The sequence below is a fragment of the Vanacampus margaritifer genome, chromosome 9, assembly GCF_051991255.1.
Source record: "Vanacampus margaritifer isolate UIUO_Vmar chromosome 9, RoL_Vmar_1.0, whole genome shotgun sequence".
NCBI classification, from domain to species: Eukaryota; Metazoa; Chordata; class Actinopteri; order Syngnathiformes; family Syngnathidae; genus Vanacampus; species Vanacampus margaritifer.
In genome coordinates, this window is record NC_135440.1 from 21,718,236 (window position 1) to 21,736,266 (window position 18,031).

Below are 18,031 nucleotides of genomic sequence, written 5' to 3' on the forward strand. Positions count from 1 at the left end.
ATCTGCCGTTCTTGCATCTCGCAAGTGCGACTTAAGTCGCACCTGCAACTCTTAACTCGCAAATGTGAAAGTAAAAATGAGAAATCCTTGTCATATCAAAGTGTATTTATTGGAAAATTAGTAAAAAGTTTTTTGTTACAAAACAAGTCAATAAGTTATGTTACTATTTAAGCCCACACAGCCAGCCAATGAGGGACGGGGGGTGGGGCTTCTGCCTCTATGCAATAACGTTCATTTGATCCTCTTGGTGTGGACACCTTGGACCCCTACTCCCCTCATTTGTCTGACGTTAAGTTACATGGAAGAAAAAAACGGACAAAATGTGCTAACACAAAAGTGCCTAAAGAGCCTTAAGTTAGTGTGCGACACAAGACCATAAAATACATTCTTAATTCTACGTTTGCTTTGTTTGGTCCAAAAAGTCACGAGTTCAGCAGCGAAACGTTAACGCAGGGGTGGGCATTTAATAAAAAACAACAACATGGGCTATCTAGCTCATTCATGGATAAGATTTACATAAAAAAAATAATAATAATAAAAGAGGGAAAATGTACAGTATATGTAATAGTTCATTTTAGTTAAAAACGTTTTTTTAATTGTTCATTTTTGAATTGATCAAATTAGTCAAAAATAATTACAAAAGGGCAACTATGTGTAATTGTTCATTACAGTAAAATAGCTTATCTCCCAAAATAGGTTTAACTTGGTTATTGTAAATCGGTTTAAAATGTATTTAATACATGTAAATTATTGTGCTAATATTTTTAGCACAATACATAAATAATTAAATGAGAATGAAAAAGAAAAACCTAAATGAATGCAACAAACACCAAGGGACTGTTACTAATGTAACTGCTGGGTGGGCCAAATGAAAGGAGAGCAGGTCATACTTTGCCCACCCCTGCGCCAAAGGAACGAAGCAGAAGAGCGGTGGTGAGAGTCACATGACCTCTTCAAGTTTCGACCACACATTGCTGTCGTGTAAACATGTGTGCACTGCAGCTTCCAGTTCAGCAACATCCTGCCCCCGCCAAAATAAGGTCCGCAACCCAGTAGACCACATCACGTGCACATTTTTTATCAACAGATTCGCTGATTGGGCTTTTCTTAGCGCTCTGAAATCACCCCGCCAGCCCCTCACCTATACGCTACTCTCGAAATTGAACATTTGTCCAATATGAGGTGGGTTTGTCAACAGTGCATTGCCAAGTGCAGTGTGAAAAGTCCAGTCTGCATCGCGCAAGTCTGTTGTAGCTTGCAACAACAACAAAAATGACCACGTTATCGCCCAGCTTCCATAATAAAGTACCTCTAATAAATAATTGATGCTTACATAACAAACAGTGCCCCCTGGAGGTGTACATAGTAGGCAGCAGGTCACATTTTCGCACATAATGCGAACGAGGCAGCAGGTTTTTTTTTTTTTTTTGTCTTTCTATGAGAGAGGGCTGATTTTTTCCGGGTCAAGCAGCATACAGGGCGTCAAATAAAGATCAGATCTCAGACCTCAGTCCAGTTTCTCCAGAACCGCCGGTACGAAGACCAGACTGAGTTCGCTGCCAAAGTCGCATACGATGGCAGCGTTGTTGAGGACTAGTAGCTGCCTCACGCCCTGACCGTCGCTACTTGGACCCAAGTAGACCGTCTGGATCAAGTCTCCGTAGTTCAAGTCCCAGAATGAGACGCAGCCCAGACCGCCAGTCACCAGAAGAGAGTCTGAGATCAGACCCAGGCTGGAACCGCAGTCGGCCTCCTGGGAAAGAAAACACACGTGCACAGGTAGTCAAAAGAAACAAACTCGGGCGAGGTGGAGCAAACAGACGCACGCACACACACACACACACACCTGCTGTATACAGTACAGCTTGATGCCAGTGCTTCGGTCCCACACGCAGATGAGGTCATCCAAACCCGAGCTGATGATGCAGAGCGGCGTGCACACTAGGGAGGTGACGTCGCCGCGGTGACCGTAAACATGGCTGACGCGGTTGCCCGTCAAGACGTCCCACAGGCAGATGGCGCCGTCCTGGCCGCCGCTCGCCAGGACCATCGTCTGACGAAACAAAAAGCGCGGAAGACAACGCTGAGAAACGTCGTTACATGCGCACGCATGCGCGGTCACCAAATCACAGTCACTTGAAAGAAACAGGAAATGACCTCATCGATGTAGACGGCGGTGATTCCTGCCGAGTGGCCCTGCAGTGTGAAGAGGCAGCACGAGTCCTCCAGACGATAAACCTGAGCACGCGTAAACATTCAGCACATTCGGACCTCTTTCCCAACCTTTCCCAGCGCCGGCCTCAGCCCTTACCCGCACGGTGTGGTCGTGGCTGCCGGTGACCACCCTGCCGGCGGCCGCCCGCAGCACCGTGATGGGCTTCTGGTGGGCGCATTGGACCGAGCGCGTCAGCTGGCAGCTGATGGCGTCCTCGCTGCTGTAGCAGGGCGAGGAGGGGACGCCGCTTCGGCACGGGGTGCCTAAAACAAAAAACGGTGAAAAAAATGATGGATTAAAGAATGTCAATATTTCAAGTGTCTCACGCATTGAGGCGCGTAAAACGTGGTCTCACCTCGGTACTGAAGCAGAGCGAGAGGTTTGTTGACGTCCACGCTGAAGAAGTCCAGCGAGCCGTTCAGACGCGCCGCCACGATTCTGACAAAGACCACCGATGCATCAGCTGATGGTGTTTCAAAGATGACAAAAGTGCAGCAGACCTGTTGTTGAGGAAGGCCAACGCCGTGATGCCGGACGCACCCTCGCTGCTGCAGCGCAGGCGGCCCTCGGTGGTGTCCCACAGCTGCAAAAACCGCACCGTTACACAATGTACGCAAAAAGAAAATCTACACGCGTTCCTGTACACACCTCCAGTTTTCCGTTGCTCCGCCCAGCAGCTATGAGATTCCCTCTGAGCTCCAGCGCCCACACCGAGCCGCCGCCCAAATCCAGGGCCGTCGCGTCCCAGGCGTCCCCGAAGTTTGGGCGGGTGTGGGGCGGCGAGGACGAGGAGGGAGAGAACAAGTTCGAGGGTGACGGCGGCTTGTGTGTCATGTAGGCGTCCGCCACCAGGTCGCCGTAGTCGAAGCCGTCCCCGGTGGGCCGTGCGGCGGCGTGGGGGCAGGCCGGCGGGGAGTTGAAGTTGGTTTCGATGAGCGACGTCAGGTCCGGTTGGTCTTTGAAGAGGGGCGGCCGGCTGGGGGTGGTGCGGTGCCTCACCTGGTAGCCCTCGTCCTCAGACAAGCTGTCACCGCTCAGAGAGGGGTCGGGACCCTCGGAGCCGAAGCTTTCCCAGCAGTCCCTGCTGCTGTCCCGCCTCAACCTGGAGGGGGGGGCATAAAGATTCGAAAACCTCAAAGTGAGACTTAAGTTGATGAGTCTTACCCGTGCTTGGGGATGACAGTCAGGCAGTCTCCAGTCTGGGCATCCCAAACCCGAATCTGTCCGGCCAAGCAGCAGCTGGCCAGCAGCATCCCGTCACTGGCCAGACACTCGATGTCCTGCAAGACGTCGAAGGTAAACATCAAATTCTGCGGGCGGCGTGGCACGCAACGCGCAGGAAAGATCAGTTCTTTCCCACCATGCTGTGTCCCCGCAACAGAAGTGGCGAGATCTCGCTGATGGGTGGCCAGTACCCATAGCCGTCGCATGGCCGGTCTCCTCGGCGCCGGCGCCCGGCATTCTGGCCGTAGTTTCGCGGGCACAGAAGTCGGTAGAGACAGAGAAGTAGCAGAACCAGCAGGACGCCGGCTGCCAGGCCCAACGCCGCCACCCTGCACGGAAGGACAGAAAACACCGGAACGCTGGAGGTGGGCCACAATCCAAACTGGGCTGTAATGTCCCCCCAATTACCCCACTTCTACATGTGCAGGTTATTTGTCAAAATGCCAAATATCGGCACCGATAACCGGCCCGGATCTCTAGCATGTGTGAGTGTCAGTACGTACTTGTACAGCGTCAAGTCTGTCTGGAAATCCGCCGCCACCTTGGGAATGGGCGAAAGAGGGTGCTGAGTGTCCTGAGGGTGGCGCCCCTCGATGGCTTCCTGGGGGCTCAGGTGAATGGCGACGGGAATGACAGGCAAGATGCTGATGTACCTGAAACACGCCCAGAAATCAAGACTAGCTCCGCCTCCACTGAAAGAGTTTCCTGGCATTCACCTTTTAGCTAAAGTGATGTTGTAGTAGCTGAAGAGTGAAGGCCAGTGTCTGAAGGAGAGTCTCCTCCATCCCTCCTCATCTTCGGCCCCCCAGGTGATCTGGGGTACATCCAGTGGGGACTGGGGGAGGGGTTCCGCCTTGGAGCCTGGAGGGCCCTGCAGTTGCTTGTCAGGTAAAGGCGTCGGGTCCGGCGTCAGGCGGTCAGTGAGGGTGCTGGTCGGGTCACCTCCGCGGAAGACGGGGGCCACCTCCAGGTGAGGGGTCAGACCTGCGCCCCCATCATCTCCCAAAGGACTTTGCTCCGACACTTGTGCGGCCAGGTAGGTGCGTACTCCGGCCGGGTCGGTATAGACTAGAATGCCGATCCAGATCACCGTGCTGACCTGCAATCGAGGCGTTGATGATGTTACACTTGGACCCTGAGGACGTTACACTTAAAAACAGATAAAAGTTCCACTTAGACTGGAGGGCGTTACACTCAGACGTGACACTCGGACCCAGAGGACTTTACAATTAGATCCCAAGGACATTAAACTCAGTTAATTATATATAAAATAGAATTAATTACAGTCAGACCTTGAGGATGTTACACTCGGACCCGAGTTTGTCCTCAATGGATTCTCACTCAAACCGGGTTAACAGGACTGGTCCAAGTGACCATGCTCACCTGCAAACGAGGCAGGAATTACGAGAATGTAACACTCCGGAATCCAGACCCCAAGGATGTTACACTCCGGGCCCCCGGGGACATTACACTCGGGATCACGAGGACATTACATTGGAAAGACCGAGGACGTTACATTCGGGACCACGAGGACGTTACATCCGGGACCAGGAGGACGTTACAATCAGAATCCCGAGGACATTAAACCGGGGACCCCGAGCATGTTACACTCAGACCAGAGTTTGTCCCCATTGCATTCTAACTTAAAACAGGACCAGCTGGACCAATTTAAGTGGTCTTCTTACCATAATGATGCGGTGACCTAGTCGCGTACGCGCCAGGAAATAGACCAGTCGCAACCTCTTGGGGGGGCGCAGGTTCCTGGTGGTGGTCTGCAGAGTAATGGTGTGAGGGAGGGGCCGCGGGGGAGGGGGCACTGAACGCGTTCGCAGATGGGAGGGCTTGGACGCCGGCAGGCTGTCCTCGGTCCGCATGTTCCCGTGCAGGTCCACCAGCTGCAAAGATATTTTCACTGATTATTGATTTTCGTGAAAAAAATGTCTCCTTAAGTGGATGTGCAAACCTCCATGCGGCGGATGTCTATGGACAGCACGGTGGTGAAGAAGAACATCTGCAGGAAGAAGTCGGACACCAGGCCCACCACAGCAAACAGGCAGAACTCCTACAAGCATCCGTGTGAACAGTCGCTCAAAAACAGTCCACAATATTGCAGGTGTTCAGAACCCACAAAGGCTGCAAACCTGGATGGCCGGCACGAGTGTGAAGTAGCCAATGAGGATGATGCACAGCTCGGTGGCCATGTTCTTCATGATGGACCAGCTCTCGTTGCTCAGACCTGCACGGATATAAGATCAGTCCAATCCCAGCCATGTCAACGTACTTCAATCATCTCATGCGCAGCCACGCTTACCTTGAGCGATGCGCAGCTTCACCTCCAGATCAACGGGCGTGGACACCACAGACTGGGTGAGGACCAAGACGTTCTCCACGCCAATCACCACCACCAGGTATGGAAAGATCTCCCTGTCAGGACAAAAGACATTCAAACGTGGTAAGCAAGGCTGCAACAATCTATTATTTTTTAATAATCACTCGATTATTTTATATTTTATAAAAAAAAACAATTGATTATGATTTCCTGGTTTGTTTTGTAAGCAAAAGCATTCAGGTCACGTGATCTGCTATGTCACAACGCGTAGCAGGAAAGCATCATGTGACGATAAGAAAGTGCTCAAAAAGGTCAACACTGGCGTAGTGGCGTGTGTGCGCGTTTGGGCCAATGGCGTACGAGCGTGGATGCTTGCTTCAATTGTTGGATGGAGCTCGTCACGCCATGCCGTCTGCTTCCCAGGCATTCTCTCACGTGATTGGACGGACGTGCGGCGTCAATATCAGGATAGCAATTACTTCACTAGTCAACGTTTACACAAATCACTGCAAGTAGGCCACTGATAAGCCTTTGTGTGTGTGTGTGTGTGTGTGTGCGCATGTCGTACCCGCCGTTGAGAGTGGGCGTGAGGCCAAAGAGCGTGCACAGGCCGACCGACATGAGCAGCGAGCTCAGCACGGTGACCACCGCTGCCAGAGCCAGACCCCACTTGGACTTCACCATGTCGATCTTACCTGTCAACATCATTTCAGTCAAGATTAGTTCACTTTGTTGTCCACACACACACACACACACACACACACACACACACACACACACACTTTAGGTCCTGAAATGTTGACATTTCACCCACAAGCCCAAAATCGCCACCATTTTGTGGCTAGTGTGTGTAAAATTGACTTTTTTAATGCTGCTAATCATATAGTTGTGCGTCTACAGTGCCTGTCCACCTATAAAGTGTCTAACTAAATAAACAGGTAAATCTGTAGTTAATCAATAGTTCTAAAAATGTCTGTGAGCAAAACATTCTCAATTTCAAACCCTAACCCTAACGGTGATGTAAAAGTAGGTCTAATTTACATTTACAGTTGGCAGCAAGGCTGGGAAAAGTGATGCAATTTTTAATAGCTTTATTGATATATATATTTTTTTCAAACAGTCATACTGTATTGAGGACCAGAAATGTCAAAAATAATAAATAAATAAAAGTGAAAATAAAAATGGATATAAAAAATAGAATTCAAAAATGAAATACGAAATAATACGCTTAGGACCGCCCCCTCATTTGAATAACATTTCATGACGCATTTCAAGCTAACAGCATCTGCAGCATGAAATAAATAAATTGATTTATTGATTGATGTTTAAATCTATTGATACATTTATTTTTTGGAGTCTGTTTTTTATTTTTGTATTATTTTTTTATATTTTATTTATGTGTGTTTTGATATCTATTTATTTTTTGTATTTAATTTTTAAAATATTTTCATATCCATTTTTATTTATTTTGGACATTTTTGGCCCTCCATAATATTGGGTTTAGACAGAAAAAATAAATCATTAATATAGCCACAAAGTCACTAAATTGGCAACAATTAGTAGCTGCTGGCTTCGTCGGAATATCATCATTGTTTATCCTTTTCAGATTTGTGAAACGTTTAAAAAAAAAAGAATGTTTTTTTGTTAGTTTTTTTTTAAATGCTGTAAAAATAACACAGCGAGTCTCCTTTATGTCAAACAATGTCAAATGTAATCAGCATCAAGTTGTGGACTTTGGCAACTGAGCCAACGTTTGTCCTGGCAGTTGGCGGCGGCTCAGCCAAGCGCGGGAGATTATCCTTAACGGAACCAGCTTGGCACACAAAAAGCAACTAAGAAGCGAAGAGGAAGCCGATACTGACGTGTGGAGAAGTAGATGTAAGCGAAGAGGATGATGTAGGTGGTGACCAGCGGGATGAGCTCGGCCACGCCGATCTCCTCCTTGAAGTGCACGTGGACCATGCGCTCGTTCTTCAGGCTGCAGTTGGTGGACGGGTGCAGCTGCTTCAGGCGGGCGCGAAGGCTGCCCAGGAACCTGAAACACCACCGCCATTTTTAAGCACTTAGTTCCATTGTAATGGCGGCGTCGTAAACGCGGAAGCGAAAGGTCACCGTGCGTCGTAGCTGGACAGCGCCATGCTGATGGTGTACGTCACCATCCTCTTCCTGTTGTAGTGACTGACGCCGGTGAGCTTCCCTGGAACGCCGAACAGAAGGTCTGGAAGGCAAACGCACCAACGTGACCTCACGCACACAAAAACGCCACAACGTGAATCGATGTTTGGCGGCGGCCACCTCTGAGCGTGGCCGAGGTGTGCAGGCCTTTGGGCTCGTGCTTCTGGACCGTCTTCAAGGGGTTGGGGTCGGCGTCGAAGAGCTCGCGTTGGTTCTGCCAGTAGTTGGCGGGCGAGACCAGCAGGCAGCCGTGCTCCGGCAGCACCGACTGCATCCGCCGCAAACCCGCCAGCAAGTCCGTCACCTGCAGGCACAGCGACTCCAGGCTGCGGACCCCCGAGCTGATGACCAGGATTTTAACATTTAAAATCCCACTCATCGCGTGTTCGAAATTGGATCACCGACCCGTCAGCGTGCACGTGGTTGCGGATCTCATCCAGCAGGCTGAAGACTCGCCCCAGCGGCGAGCGGAACACGTCCGCCGGCACCAGGCTGCTGTCCCACGGCGACACCGCCGCCTTCACCAACACTTGCTGGATGTACGCCACCGGAGGTCCCTGGTACTGTGGCGACATCGGCATGTCATTCAAACGCACGCTTTCCTCTTCTTTCTGACACTTGGAATGTTAAAAACGGCAAGAGATGCCACAAGGTGGCAGCAAAGCTAATTGGCTCATTTGTTTCTTGACCACGTTTGTATGTGAATTCATCTTTCCCTATTGAAATGAATAGAAATACTGTTCGTCCATTGCAGCCTTCCGAAATAATATTTCGGAATGAGGAAAAAATAGCACTCAAAAATATAGAACAGAATAGTGTACGATACGATACGATACGATACGATACGATACGATATACTTTTATTTTCCCCGTGGGGAACTTTTTCCTGGACTCCGTCCAGCTGTACACTCTAAAAATATTAGGGCTGGGTTATAATATAAATATATATTTTTTTTTTTTTAAATCGAATGATCAATATCGATTTGATTTTACTTCTGAAGTCTGATATCGATTCATAAAACCATGAATCGATTATTTTAATATCTCTTTCTTCCATAAATTCATAAGAAATTTGAATTTTAGAAGGCACAGGGTTTTTTGTATTTTACTATTTTCTTGACATTTATTGTTCACATGAATTTAAAAGTATTTTCTTACATTCATGAAAGACCTGACTTATTGTACTTTTATTACTTTTATAGAATTATGAAAATATTTTCATCTCATCCTTGCTGATGCTAATGTTTATGTAACACTTATAATTATAATATTGTAATACTAAATCATTTAATCAGTTACTTCTGCCGAAATTTTTTTATTTGGAAATTATTTTTTGTGGAGTTTTTATCATGGCCTTGATATTTAAGAAAACTTGATGTTCCATAATTAATCAATATTGGATCGAAGTGAAGTGAATCAGGAAAAGAAGTTGAAATCGAGTCGAACTGAACTCTTGTGAATCGAAATTATAACATATTGAAATGACAATTAAATACAATACCAAAATGAACAAGCTTTGTCGCATTTTGCACGGTCACAACTCCTCCCTCCGCAGCAACATTAGTCATTCTTTGCAAAGGATAAAGAATATCCGACTGTGATTACTATTATATTGCTGCATCATTTGTATTCAAATATCCGTTGCTAAAGGATTATACACTGCCACATAGATGCTAATCATTAGCCCGTGCCTATGCAGTTTCCTATTATATGTTGGCATTAGCATTAGGCTAGCAGATTTAAGGCTAAGCTCAACTTCAACTGAAAGTGGCAATAAACAGCGTAGAGTCTCGTTTTTTTAAGAGTATTTACTCATTCTAGCTGACAAACTGCTGCTCAAGTTTGCGCTCAAACGACAGCTAGCATCTTGAAAAACTCAGGTCACTTGTATCTCAAGGTCATCACTGTATTGTACTGTGCATATGAGACAAGAAAAAAAATTGAAATAAAACGCGTGGCTAGATACCCAATCAGGCCGTTCTCCGAGGTCTCCTTGAGGCTCGTGCGAAGGAACGCTGTAGTCCCGCACGCCTGTGCTGAACTCCACCGGACCCGTGCCGGGAAGGGGGAGCCTCAGTAACGGATAGCTGCCAGAAAGAGAGAAAGACATTAGAGCACATGCAACCTGAATGGATGCCACACCATTTTTCTATTCGACGACGCCTGAGCACAAAAACAAACAAATGATTTTCAGTCATCGTCATCCGAAGGAAACCGTAACTTTGCCGCTACTGGTGCAGCGCGATGTTGCGTGTGCCGTGCGTACGCACCAGCAGGTGAGGATGCTGACGGAGGTGAAGAGGATGATGGGCACCGGGTAGGTGGCACACAGCAGCCCGTGGCGGTAGAAGGCCGCCGAGATCTTCTCCCTCAGCTGCTCGCGCAGCATCATGGTGGCGGGCGGCGTCAACTCCCGGCCATCGGGGGGCGCCGGGCGGCTGCCGAGCAGACGCCGCGGCACATTCAGCTTCCTGATGAGCAAATGGAATATTCATCATTGATAGGAATATGCAATTTAGAATATAAAAATATGATATCAAAAATATATTATTTTTAAAAAATGTAGGGGCTTTAACCACCGGTAGGCTCTGTCTCTCTCACACACACACAATGGTCTATTAAAAAAAGTATTAATTAATAAATGATGGTCCAAGTTTAGTATATAGCTACCTTGTATGCTAAACTGTGCGTTGTTGTTGCGATGGGTGTGTGTCCTATTTATGAAGCAAAAATGTGAGGCGGCAACATTTGGTTAATTGTCAGTTATTATTATGCAACACTGGTTATTATTATTATTATTATTATTATACGCGTCAAACTGGCTAAGCTAAACCCAGAGTGAGACAACAAGTGAAAATGACTGGTTGATTCTGTCGCTTCAATAACGTGAATGAATGAACAAACAATAACAAAAACTAATCGACAGAATACGTTCGTCAATAACACTTTTCAGACCGATAGCTGAGCATTAAGCAGGCATGTTGGTTGCTATTAATAGATGACACGGTAAACACAAGATGGCCGCCACAATGGCCTCCTTTGAGGTATGTTTGCTTGTTGCGCACGTGGAACCCGGCGCGCTCGTGTCCACATTCCTGATTAAGACAAAAGGCCGTGAGAATGAACCTAAGAAGCCTGCTGGGGGTTTTCGTAGTTTCTGCTAACAAACACTGCTTACAGAGGAGCGAGTTCACAAAGCATAGTCAGTGTTGAAAACTTAGAAAAATATTTATATTATTTTTGCGGATATTGTTGCAATAAATGATGCTGGCAAACAAACATTTGAAGAACCCCTCAAACAGAGTCCTGTGACCCTCCCTCCTCTTGGCAAATCAGCAGCCTTTGTGTTGAAATTTTTCTGGTTGTGGACACAGCCGTGCAAGCCAGTAAGAAAAGTAAATATGAACAATGCTGTACAAACAGCATACCACCAACATCAAGCACAAAACACATATTAACAAACAATGTACATGTGTCATTATATTGTTAGAAAAAAAGTTAGGACAATTGTATATAAATAACTAAATGAACCAGGTAAACAAGCACTGTCATGAAAATCTCCTGAGGAAAAAAAAAAAATACAGGACAGCAAAAGAAAACACTACAAACGGCTAAAGTTTTTTTAATGAACTATTAAAATTTCCCAAAATAATGCATTTCTTTAAATCATTACAAATACACGAAAAAATACTTCTTCTTTTTTTTTTAAATCACACATTAAATCACACTTGGTATAAGTCGACATGTTACTAACCGCCTCTTACCTCTTGTCAAAACCACTTCCTGAAACGGCAAACCTGTAGGAATGTCCATATTTCAGCAGCATGACAATGTACGCAGTCATCAACGTAATTCAAGGGCGTTGTGCATGTGAGCGCGACTGTCATCGGATCAGATGTGCTGCCGCAAGTGAGGCAACACTTGCACAGTACTGACTTCCTTCCACCTATCAATCATTACGCATCCCAACGACATGTACAGTATGTGATCATCGACTTTTCAACACAAACCACACTCACCCTCTTCTTACACACACGCGCACAGTAAGGAGAGAGTGATAGGACAGAGGGATAGATACAAATGTGGATGATAGATAGATAGATTGTATTTTTCGCTCATGTTTAGACACATTTAGCTATTTTCCTTCATTTGTCAGTAAATATACATAAACCCATTTTTAATGAGCAGATTTAGTGTGTATAAATTAAATGCATTATTATTATTAATATTGAGTGGCGTAACCGATCTTAAACCACGCTGAATGAATATTAACCATGTTATTAACTGTGACGTCAAACATCTACTCTTCCTCGAATTTTGCGCCTGAGTTACACGAAATGCGGTTATAACAGATATATGAAAACACACACACAATAAAACAGATTAAACGATATGTTCACACGCAGGAGACTGCCACATGCTAATGCTATAACCTAATAATGTCTACCTTGCAACCTATTCCATGTTTTAATTCGTGAAATGCTATCATGATGAGATGTGACCACGCACAACTTCATGCTAAGAATATTAAAAATGTCAACAACAACAACAACAAAGTAAAAATATGTGGAAGGCTAATCGAGTGGGAAAGTTTGCCATCTGACGTGGGTTAGCATTAGCCTGTTAGCTTCTCAGGGTACAGTACCATAACATCCCTTAAAGTCGCATTAAATAGCATTACCTGACAGGTAATGCTAATTCAACACTATTAAGGAATGAACAAAGTGCACCTGTCTATCTGCCTGCCAGCTACGTTAGCATTGGTAGGCTAGGACGTTAGCATCCACTCATCATGGTGAGAACCACAAAGTGTACATTTACAAAAGCACATAAACACATCAGTGGAAATTATTGCAAACATAAATAAGCACATTTGAGTTGCCCCATTAAATAAACCTCTATATGAGCACCATTAGTTGCGCAAATCCTAAATTATAATATAAATCTGAACTGGGAAGAGACTTTGTGGACATTCCCTGTAACGCGACTCAAGTATTAATTTCAATGAATACTTTTCAACACTCGCAGCCAAGCAGCTCGAAGCTACACTTGCCTGGATGAACGTCACGGTTTCCCCGCAGCAGCCTCCACGGTGCTCGTCCTGCTGGATGCCTGGAATAGTGTCGTGTGGCGGAGAAAAGAGGCTAAATGTTGCCTGGCATTTTTTATTTTTTTTGCACGCGGTCCACAAGGCTGACCTGCACAACCTGAGAGTCCACAAAAGCTTGACGCGAGCTCGTCAAAGCTATGCTCACTTCTTCACGGCATCGCCGACAGGGCAGCTGACGCGCACAGCGACATCTGTATGGTTGACCGGTGTCACTACAACTTTGTCAATCGTTTACAAAAAAAAATACATACGGTTTTTGGTGAGTTACTCTCAAAGTGTGATACTAATAACACGAAAGTTCATGATTTCTTTAAATATAATTGTGATGACGTAGTTTTAGTTAACAGAAAGCCAAATTCACTAGCTTAATATATACAATTATTCAAACTATGATTTTGAATATTTACTATAAATCAGCAAAGTGCATTTGTACTTAGGAAGGAAAATTCTCTGCACACAAAGTAGTTTCTTATCTGGTGAAACTCACATTGTCAAGAGTGAAATAATTTCACCACACATGCATACACTTGAGATTTTCCATGCAACTTCATTGGATGTTACAACGTTAGAACGAGCGATCAATGGTATCGATCAAGCGCCCACACTTTTGGTTTATAAATTAACTACAAGCAGACGATGTGCATACAGATAACAAAATTCTCTTTCTGAGTTTGCTGACAGGGTGGACATTTTTAACTCATGATAGCTTTTTATGAGCACACTGTGGCCTTTGACTTGGCAACATAATTCAGTCGGCAAGCTGACTGCGTAATGTTTAACTAATATAATTCAAAGTGTTGAAAAGGTTTTATATGAATTGCTATTCCATTATGACAGAGTGGACGTGTTACGCTTCAGAAGATCCAGCAACACACATATGATAAATATTACAATTACGGGTTAGAATTTCCCACACCCATGTCATGTATGTGTGTGGTGTGTATGTGAAGAACGGTATGTGCAGTTTCATTTTTCGCCAGCAGGTGGCAGTAGCGATTTGAAATGGAATATTCTACGTTCAGTAGCTTTTAGTTTAGACTCTTCCAGCATAATTAGGATACATGGACATCCTCTGTCGAGCATAAAATAACTCTTCATAATCCTAAAAGAAGCATCCAGACAAGCATCTTTTGTACCATCCGGCTTCGTCCGCTATCTTCCCCAATCCCTCATGAGGAATGGCGTGGCGTTGACGTGCCGAGACTAGAGAACAGCGCTGGATGTCCCCGGAGCAAAAAAGGAGGCTCCTCTGTCGTGGACTTTGTACTGAAAAGTCATTTTCTTCTGTTGACTGCCAGCTTGTCTTCTCCTGTCACACACCTCCACCTGAACACAAAGTGTTGATGACATTTTTTACAGCGTGCATTGTATTTGGACAACCCGATGCATCGATACATAGCTGCGCGACTGCTCACCTGTCCGTGAATGTCCCTGCAATATCCCGTCGGGAGACTCCGTACACGAAGAGCGAGGCTACACTGATGAGTCAAACCCCTCAGCAGCCTCTCCGAGTCGTCACCGCTCCCTTCGTCGTCGTCTTCTCCGTCGCAGCGCAGCAGCATCACCACATTGCCCTGCCGCCAAAGTCAAGTTCAGTTCGCATCCGGAATCTTCTCGGAAACGTCGGCTCACCTTCAGTTGTGAGCAGACGGCGACGCGGCAGTAATGGCCGAAGTCCAGCACGGCGTCCGCGCTGACGCCGAGACTCAGCAGCATGCTCGCGTCGTCCACCAGCAGCACGGGGGGTCCGCGCCCACCGTCCTCTGCCCCCTTGGAATGATCGACACTGGAGGAAATAAAGCGGAAGAGACTTCGCAGGCCGGCCCCGGGATTCCTAAACAAAGAACAGAGAGATCAAATAAAAGACAGATTTTTGTTCAGAGCATTTTTTTGTGACAAAAAGGAGGAGGTTTCACCTGAGGAAATCCATGGCCTCACTTCCTGTTGTAGCGTCATGTGGGCTGAGGATGGACAAGGATTCGTTGAGTCCTTCAAGGAACACCAGCTGACCTTTCTCCTTTGCCTGAGACAGACTCACACCCTCGACACACAAGATACAAGATATTAGCATTCTTTCTCCTAATATTTTGGCCAGATCACACAGTGTGACGCAGCACAGTAGATAAGAAGAGAATGTTAAATAATGAATCAATCTAAAGTCAACATGATTACATTTAAAGGCATTTTCACAATATCACAAGTTGCCCATCCCTAAATTACATGATAGTTAGATCATGTTTTATCAAATTTTATTCAATACAAAACATGTATTTTCTGTTGTGTGAAGTACCAGTCTTTGGCTAACTGCACTGTAGTGACTGAACGACTGCGCCAGAGCCACGAAACACACTTGACAGCCCGCTGAAACAAAACACAACACGACACTTACGTGAATTATCAATGTTGAGAGGCCTATTATTCATGCGTTTGTCTTCTGTGCTGTCATGTCATATCATTCACATGTCCTGTACGTGTCATGTTAACCTCTGAGGTAGAATCCGAGGAAGTGGTGCATGAGGAAGGAGGCATCACTCTGCCTGTCAGACAGCAGCACAAACTCTCCCTGACAACAACACAAAACACGTGCGTTAGCAAGCCTTCATTCATAATCAGTAGAAACACGACGCACAGCAGCGTGTATGAAGGAAAAGAGCCAGACTTACTGTAAAGTCAGCAATTTTAGGACTTTTGGGATAAATTGTACTTGTCAGAGGAGTTTTAATGCATCATACATTTTGCTAGTGTTGAGACTATTTGTGTCAAGGCGTCAAAGTGTGCGTCGAGAAATTAAGGGAGTAATTTATGAAGCACGTATCAAAGCATGATTGTGGAAAAATTATCGATAATTCCTTTCAGTACTGGGAGAGTCAGAGGTGCATAATTTCAAGCCAAAACAGGGAGAAAATATGTATCACAAACAGTTCAAATGAAAATTAGGGTTTTATCCAGCAGCGGTGTCTACCAAGGCTTCTCAGGGCTTTATCAAGCCATCATACCCGAGTATTTTTTTTTTAAGAAGAAACACTACTTTTACTGTCACATCCACTTGTTTTTATCAGTTTACAACATATTTGTTTTGTTTTGTTTTCGCTCTGTTTGACCTATCTAATGTAACCACTGGCAAAATTAGACTCAATTTCACCAATCAAATTGATCCAGACAGTCACATGATCACACACACAAATTTTAGTGACAAGAACTCCATTTCGCACTTGAGTCATTATTACAGACAATTTCTTGTGGCTGAATTTGCCTTATCTTATTTTATAAAGCTCAGATGTATTGTTATTATAGCGATAAAGTTGCATTGTTAGACAATATGTTAACTATTTTATATTGTTTATTTGACGTTCGTGCTCTGATTAAAGAAATAACAATTAAGTTACTTGATTTATTATTATTATTATTATTATTATTATTTAGGATGGCAACATTTTACTTTTACTTGAGTCTTGTTAATTGCTTGAAACTTCAAGTGTAAGACTTACTTTATGACTTGCACATGGTGACTTCGTGCCACGTTTGCGTCTTACCGTGTTGAAGTGTTCTGGGCTGACGTTCAAGATGCTGTTGAGCTCTGCAAACATTGTTAGCCAAACTAGCGGCTAACTAGCCAGCATAGCTACACGTCACAAACACATCAAAACGAGCTCAGCGCTTACTTAAATCTCCCACCGGCACAATTCTTAAGACTACTTAATTCAAGGCTTTATCTGGCCATCATCATATAATAGGAAAAGTCAACATTATCATAGACATCATGAGCAGAAGCGTTACGATGCTAACTGTTGAGCTAACCTGAAGTAGCAGCGTGCGACCGAAGATATACGATGAAAAAGATAATGGCTTACTCCTTGTATAAATGGCTCAGGGTTGTCTGCTATATTCATTTAATAAATAATAAATTTTCATAGCTTCTGCCTGTCTACTTTTTATTAAAAATGACACAAATAAACATACTTTAAAAATACAACAAGTATAAAAAGTATTTGTGGAACATGAATGAAGTGTGTCGTATCTGTATTTTAGAGAAGATCTTTGTAGCGTATTATCCTGACAGCTGCAGTACAGCAATATACTGTAGTTTTGTTTATTATTATTATTATTATTTGGCGTATTTTTGCTTTTTATTAGAAGATAAATAAGACGACAGACATGGTAGTTCATGTTTTATATAATTATACATAAATGACATCCTTGTGCAATGTGATGTAGAGTCAGCAGGGAGCAGTGTTGGGCTCTCTCATGCTTGTCAATGCATTTGTATCATTAATAGTTAAGTAAACTATATATTAAGATTATCAGTCAATATTTCTGGCACACGTCCTGATTCAACAGCATGAGAAAGTCTTTCCAAGTTTTCAACAATAAAACTTGCATGATGTTATCAAAATGTGCATTTTTGCTTCAAGTTGTCAAAAATATATGGCACTTATGTGTATAGATAAATTTGTGTCCATTTATCCATCCAGCTGGTATAGACCACACATCGTAAATTTTAAACACAGGGACACATCGTACATTTTAAACACAGGGATGGTGCTACATCGGGGCTAATGGGGGCGAGAGCCCCGTCAGAAATCTGTGTAGCCCATCCAGCTTTTTTATTTGATATTCTAAAATATATTATCAATTATTTTCTCAGCCTTCCTATGTATCGGTCAAGCCTCCCTTTAGTCCTGGGAGAGAAAAAAAAGTCCTGGAGCCTTCCCTGATAAAACAATATTTATGTTTTCCAGGTAGATTTGGGATAAATCTTATTGTTTATTGACTTTCACTACAAGGGATGGAAATGCAAATTTGGCCCGTTCATCAATTTTAAGGTCTAGAAACATGAATTTGTGTGTGTGCGCGCACGCACGTTAAAATTTTCTTTTCTTCTGTGCTCTGCCAGGATTTAGACAGTTCCTGATTGGCTTGACAATGTGGTGGAATGATGTTGTTAGCATGCAGGAGGAAGCGCTGTGATTGGCTGCCC

General features: G+C 44.7%; 2 protein-coding genes across 3 annotated transcripts; both read right to left on the bottom strand.

Moving 5' to 3' along the window:
• Positions 1-87: 87 nt before the first annotated feature.
• scap (SREBF chaperone) lies at positions 88-13,431 on the bottom strand. 2 transcript variants are annotated; one of them, XM_077576677.1, is made up of 23 exons: positions 12,997-13,431; positions 10,214-10,414; positions 9,910-10,030; positions 8,349-8,506; positions 8,064-8,284; positions 7,881-7,986; positions 7,631-7,803; positions 6,337-6,463; positions 5,751-5,863; positions 5,581-5,675; positions 5,403-5,501; positions 5,125-5,334; positions 4,156-4,538; positions 3,943-4,092; positions 3,576-3,768; positions 3,380-3,495; positions 2,864-3,317; positions 2,716-2,798; positions 2,571-2,653; positions 2,312-2,478; positions 2,158-2,238; positions 1,847-2,053; positions 88-1,753 (listed from the first exon to the last, which is right to left on the bottom strand). In XM_077576677.1, exons 2-23 carry the CDS (start codon positions 10,333-10,335, stop codon positions 1,508-1,510), a joined length of 3,708 nt encoding a protein of 1,235 aa, XP_077432803.1. In that variant the 5' UTR covers positions 10,336-10,414; positions 12,997-13,431; the 3' UTR covers positions 88-1,507. The 2 variants fall into 2 exon arrangements, with proteins under 2 accessions (XP_077432803.1, XP_077432804.1); XM_077576678.1 differs by having other exon boundaries at positions 10,214-10,410; positions 12,993-13,431.
• A 149-nt stretch (positions 13,432-13,580) lies between these two features.
• On the bottom strand, positions 13,581-16,896 carry elp6 (elongator acetyltransferase complex subunit 6). The gene is made up of 7 exons (XM_077576679.1): positions 16,587-16,896; positions 15,538-15,616; positions 15,344-15,414; positions 14,970-15,094; positions 14,686-14,887; positions 14,469-14,627; positions 13,581-14,379 (listed from the first exon to the last, which is right to left on the bottom strand). Exons 1-7 carry the CDS (start codon positions 16,638-16,640, stop codon positions 14,257-14,259), a joined length of 813 nt encoding a protein of 270 aa, XP_077432805.1. The 5' UTR covers positions 16,641-16,896; the 3' UTR covers positions 13,581-14,256.
• Positions 16,897-18,031: the final 1,135 nt, after the last annotated feature.

Excerpts from the sequence above, each read along its gene's own strand:
- scap (XM_077576677.1), bottom strand. The coding sequence starts at position 10,335 with ATGATGCTGCGCGAGCAGCTGAGGGAGAAGATCTCGGCGGCCTTCTAC. Across the intron at positions 3,769-3,942 it reads ACAGACTTGACGCTGTACAA|GGTGGCGGCGTTGGGCCTGG; the intron begins GTACGTACTGAC and ends CCTTCCGTGCAG. Across the intron at positions 2,054-2,157 it reads CCGCCGTCTACATCGATGAG|ACGATGGTCCTGGCGAGCGG; the intron begins GTCATTTCCTGT and ends TTGTTTCGTCAG.
- elp6 (XM_077576679.1), bottom strand. The coding sequence starts at position 16,640 with ATGTTTGCAGAGCTCAACAGCATCTTGAACGTCAGCCCAGAACACTTC. Across the intron at positions 15,415-15,537 it reads CCTCGGATTCTACCTCAGAG|CGGGCTGTCAAGTGTGTTTC; the intron begins GTTAACATGACA and ends GTTTTGTTTCAG. Across the intron at positions 15,095-15,343 it reads GTGCAGTTAGCCAAAGACTG|GGTGTGAGTCTGTCTCAGGC; the intron begins GTACTTCACACA and ends TTGTGTGTCGAG.